Source organism: Anser cygnoides, chromosome 30, assembly GCF_040182565.1.
Source record: "Anser cygnoides isolate HZ-2024a breed goose chromosome 30, Taihu_goose_T2T_genome, whole genome shotgun sequence".
Taxonomy (NCBI): domain Eukaryota; kingdom Metazoa; phylum Chordata; class Aves; order Anseriformes; family Anatidae; genus Anser; species Anser cygnoides.
In genome coordinates, this window is record NC_089902.1 from 2,389,216 (window position 1) to 2,394,210 (window position 4,995).

The 4,995-nt window shown below is 53.1% G+C and overlaps 1 protein-coding gene across 1 annotated transcript; it reads right to left on the reverse strand.

The window, feature by feature from the left end:
* Positions 1-1,474: 1,474 nt before the first annotated feature.
* Positions 1,475-3,515, reverse strand: LOC136787776 (olfactory receptor 14J1-like). Its single transcript, XM_066985095.1, has 2 exons — positions 2,244-3,515; positions 1,475-1,992 (listed from the first exon to the last, which is right to left on the reverse strand). The coding sequence occupies exons 1-2, from the start codon at positions 3,156-3,158 to the stop codon at positions 1,939-1,941; spliced, it is 969 nt and encodes a 322-aa protein (XP_066841196.1). The 5' UTR covers positions 3,159-3,515; the 3' UTR covers positions 1,475-1,938.
* Positions 3,516-4,995: the final 1,480 nt, after the last annotated feature.

Consider the following 4,995-nt stretch of genomic DNA (forward strand, 5'->3'; position numbering starts at 1 on the left):
GGGACATTCAGCAGGGTCTGTGTAATCAAGTCAGGTTTTGTGCCTGGAAGATGAGGGAGCACACCATTATAGACAAAGGGATGACAATGCAAGTACAGGTGAACACCAGGATTTCTTCTCCCGCAATGTATATACATCCTGAAAATTCACATTTCATCATGATCTTCTTCGTGAGACATTTAATGGAAGGGGTTGAATCATTTGAGCTGATGAGTAGTTTTTTTATTAGTTAAGTACTAAAAAAATTACTGGGTATTGAGGCAGAGCTTTGCTGTCTGACCATAAGCATAACCAGGGAAAACCTCCTGTGGCCCCGTTGTATTTGAGGCACTTCCATGGGCCGGCAGATGTCAGAAAAGACCTGCAGGAGACCGGAGCCTTTTGGGAAAATCAGGTGGAGCACAGTGGAGTTCCCAGGGCACCTCCACTGCCAGCAGTGGTCTTTGTCCCTGTAACTGCAGCCCAGCCCAGCACAGGAAACCCCTTCAAAGACAACATCCTAGTTCAGTGTGTTCCTGGGACTGATCTAGATTTGAAATGGCCATTGGAAACCCATGATATTCTTATTCTTACTTAACCCGTGATACCCCTTATTCCTACGAGACACTTGAACATCCATTTACCATCCTCAGTCATCTTTAGCAAATTCAGGCTGAGAAACTCAAGTATAGCACGCTTCAAATGGCTGAGCCAGAACCCATCAGCTTGCCCCACTTTGGGAAATCATCCCCTTCCAACTAGGGATATGAAAGTGAAAAATGTGAAATGACCCGTCAGGTCAATGCACAGAGTAAGGAAAGTCACACATATTGTGCTGCAGTAGCAGAAGGGAAAAAGCACTGCACTGTGCCTCAGAGTAATCAAGGAGACCTAATCCAGTTCATCTGTGAGATAAAGCAGAGTGAAGGACGTTGAGTTGTGTCCTAACATGAAGAAGGATGTACATCACTGGTGAAGGAGCTGTCTTTTTGTGCCATCACCAATGCAAATTACACAAGAACTACATCAAATAAAGGTAAGCTGTCCCACCCTGGCCCTGTCACACCACGGGGCAGCAGAGGGACCTTTTTCACTTTCAGCCTCTTCTTCAGAGAGGCTTTGCCCTCTCCCTGCGCACCACGGGGCAGAGCCTGGCCCTGGATGCTCCGTGAGCGCCGTGCAGGTCGTGGCAGGCTGCGGTGAGGGGACGAATGTCCTGGGCCCCCTTCCTGCTCTGCCCAGGCCAGCAAGGGCCCCGAGCGGCCTCGTGTCCCCTGCCCCTGCAGCTCGGGGCTCCCTTCCCCAGCCCTGGCTCTGCAGCACCAAGCCCTGCTGGGAGCCCTCCCCTGCATGCTGCCACCGCTCCCTGACGCTGCTGGTGCCCTCTGCCGGGCACTGCCCAGCCCAGCCCAGCCCCTGCCCACCTCTCCCCACCCCCCTGCCGTTGCCTTGTCACCCACATTTGGCCCTTTCCTACTGATCACTGAAGGCCTCTGAGACCTTTGTGCTGTGGCCTCGCTGTGTGTCCTGGCATTGCAGAGCTCCCATCAGCCCGTGCATCCTTTGGCTTGGCTTTACTGTGAAGACCCACTCACTGCCCACCCAACACAAGGCACACGGCATCCCAGGAGAACCCGTAGGATATCCTGGTGGTTCCCGATACCTCCCTGATGCCGCCAGCCCTGTCACATTTCAATCCCAGGAAGCTGCTTCTTGACCAGTCAGGGCCTCCAGGGGCACTGGGCATCCACCGGTGACAACTCAGGTCAGCCCTGGCTCCCTCACCCCCCACCCCATGCCCTCATGTCCCTGTGTCCAGGTGGCACCCAAGCACAAGAGTGAGACCTTCAGTCTGGCACTTCCTGAGCGTCTTCTGCACTCCAGTTTGGGAAGAGGAGCCCTGAGCACTGAGCAACTTCATTTTACTAACAAGATGCAACAATTGAGGCCAGATGTCATTTAGGAATAAACATGTTTACAGAGAAAATCTCGGTCCAACAGAGGGTTGGTCATCTGGAAAAGAGGAATGAAAGCAAATATTTAACTGCAAACAAAATTACAAACAATACTATAAAAATTATATAAAAACAATACTATATAATATATTAAATATAAAAACAATACTATACAAATTACAAACATTACTATATATAAAGCTCAAAAATTGCCTGAAATGAACTTGAATAAAACTAGAAAAATGAGATAGCCAATTAAGCTATCTAAATAAAATAAATACATAAATAAAAAAGCTAACTAAATATTACCACCAGAAACTCTTTCTTCAGTGTGGCTTTCATGTCCTGGTTCCTCATGCTGTAGATGATGAAGTTCACTGTTGGAGGCACCACTGAGTACAGAACTGCCACCAACAGGTCCAGGGATGGGGAGGAGTTGGAGCTGGGTTTCAGGTAGGCAAATATTCCAGTACTGACAAAGAGGGAGACCACGGCCAGGTGAGGGAGGCACATGGAAAAGGCTTTGTGCCGGCCCTGCTCAGAGGGCATCCTCAGCACTGCTCTGAGGATCTGCACATAGGACAACACAATGAAAACAAAACAGCCAAAGACTAAAGAAACGCTAAACACAAGTGCCCCAACTTCCCTGAGGAAGGTGTCTGAGCAGGAGAGCTTGAGGATCTGGGGGATCTTACAGAAGAACTGGTCCACAGCATTGCCTTGGCAGAGGGGCAGGGAAAATGTAGTGGCCGTGTGCAGGACAGCATTGAGAAAGCCACTGCCCCAGGCAGCTGCTGCCATCTGGGCACAAGCTCTGCTGCCCACGAGGCTCCCGTAGTGCAGGGGCTTGCAGGTGGCAACGTAGCAGTCATAGGCCATGATGGTGAGAATGGAATATTCTGCTGATATAAAGAACAGAAAAAAAAAGACCTGTGCAGCACACCCTTGATAGGAGATGGCCCTGGTGTCCCAGAGGGCATTGGCCATGGCTTTGGGCAGAGTGGTGGAGATGCAGCCCAGGTCGAGGAGGGCGAGGTTGAGGAGGAAGAAGTCCATGAGGGTGTGGAGGCGGCGGTCGCAGGCTACGGCAGTGAGGATGAGGCCGTTGCCCAGGAGGGCAGCCAGGTAGATGCCCAGGAAGAGCCCGAAGTGCAGGAGCTGCAGCTTGCGCGTGTCTGCGAATGGCAGCAGGAGGAACTCACTGATGGAGCTGCTGTTGGTCATCTGCTGTTTAGAGGCATCAGGTTCTGCTCAAAGCATAGAAAGACATTAATAATGTACAACCCACTTAGCAGAGGAAAACTCCTACCGTTTCTCATTTAAACCTCCCCAAATGATTCTCCACATCCAGGCAGGCATATGGCAGGTCCCTTTCCTGAGTTCTACTTGGTCCTGCCTTAGGGTGTCCATGGGAGCAGGAGACTTTGCTGTGGGCAATGGAAGAGTCAGTCCTGCCCTACAGCCAGACATAAAGAGGAATTTGCTGTCATCTCAGATTTACTTTTCTGCTAGTATCAAAGACTTTTGCCCCAGTTTGGCTCACATTCAGACCAACTGCTCAGGAGTGCTGTTGGGATTTTTATTTTTATTTCGTATGTTTTATTCTAGCTGCCCCAAGACACCTGAAGCCTGCTTTTAAGACAGAAGTCCAGGCATCTCTCCTGCACTCCAAGTAAGACCCTGTGAATCCTCAGAGACAAAGGGACTGTACCCTTACAGCCAAGAGTCCTTTAAGAGAGAGTGTTAGGGCCCTAAGTCCATCAGTTCTGCTATCAGCTGCCCTCTGCTGCCATTTCTTTGATCTACAAGACAGTTGCACTCAGAAGTGCAACTCAAAAAAACCTGGATGCTGCTGAGAGCAGAGGAATCCAGGCTCCAAGTGCCCATCTCCAGACCCCTCACCCTCTCCCCGTACTCCCCTTCCCCCAAGCACCCCGAGGGCTCACCCCATGGGCAGGTGAAACCCCCATCCCCAGGCAGCCTGGGAACAAGAGCAGCAGCAGCACGGCCAGGTGGAGAAGCCAGGAGGAATGGCAGCGTGCTGCTGCCAGGGGAGGCAAGGCCAGGGAGGGACAGACGGACACTCAGCACACCCTCCTGTGCTGCAGCTCTGCCTGCAGAGGAGGCAGCTCCTGCTGGGGACAGCGGGGGCTTGAGGGCAGAGGCTGTGCTGGTGGCACAGGAGAGCAGGGGGTGTCCCAGGGAAGGCGCCTGCCCTGCAGGGGATGGCAGGGAGGTGCCTGAGCCCTCCCTCGCACAGCATTTCTGGCAGCAGCTCCCTCCCACCGCCTGCCCATGTCCCTGCTACCTGCCCATGTCCCTGCTGGGAGCCGCTTCTGTGTCCCCACGTCTCCTCCCTGTCCATGCTCACAGACCCCATCCCAGAGTCTATGTGCTCAGATGCACTCAGATTCCCCTCCACTGCAAGAATCTGAATGTAGAGAATCCAAAAATCTCAGATTAACCAGTCCTCAGTCTTCCTCTTGAAATGCCCCCTTATAAATGCCATTCACTAAAGCATCTTCTACTCCTCGCTGGAGAAAGAGAGAGACCCATCCCGACAGATGCTATCAGCCATCGGATTTGCCAGCTGTAGAAGACCCCTCTGGCAACCCCACCTGCATGGCCCTGCTGCCAGAGACTCACGGTGCCAAGAGCCTGCAGATCTGTCCTGCCACACGCTGCCCTCTGTTGCTGCGCTCCTCACTGCCTCCAAGCCCTCTCTCCTTCTCTCCTCTCCCCGTGCCAGCTGCGGTCAGAGCCCCCAGCCCTGCTGCGCTGTGCACAGGACCTGCTCCTGGGCAGAGCAGTCTCTCTGCAGTGCTGCCCGCTTGCCACGAGCTCCCCTTGGGCCCAGGAGCCCGGCCCAGCTCAGCAGCACAGCACCCGACCATGGCATCGCTTGCTCTGTGCCATTGGGCTCCCTCGAGGTGTCCCCAAGGCCTCAGGGCTGACAGCTCCCAAAGGCAGCAGGGTCTCTGCTGGGGTGTGGTGCTTCTAACAGGCTGAAGTCATCCCCGACTGCTCCTCTCTGAACAGAGGCGAGACTGATTTCAGAAAT

Bases quoted from the DNA above. Each gene is read 5' to 3' on its own strand.
- LOC136787776 (XM_066985095.1), bottom strand. From the start codon at position 3,158: ATGACCAACAGCAGCTCCATCAGTGAGTTCCTCCTGCTGCCATTCGCA. The intron at 1,993-2,243 runs GTAATATTTAGT...CCTCTTTTCCAG, and splicing joins TGAAGAAAGAGTTTCTGGTG to ATGACCAACCCTCTGTTGGA.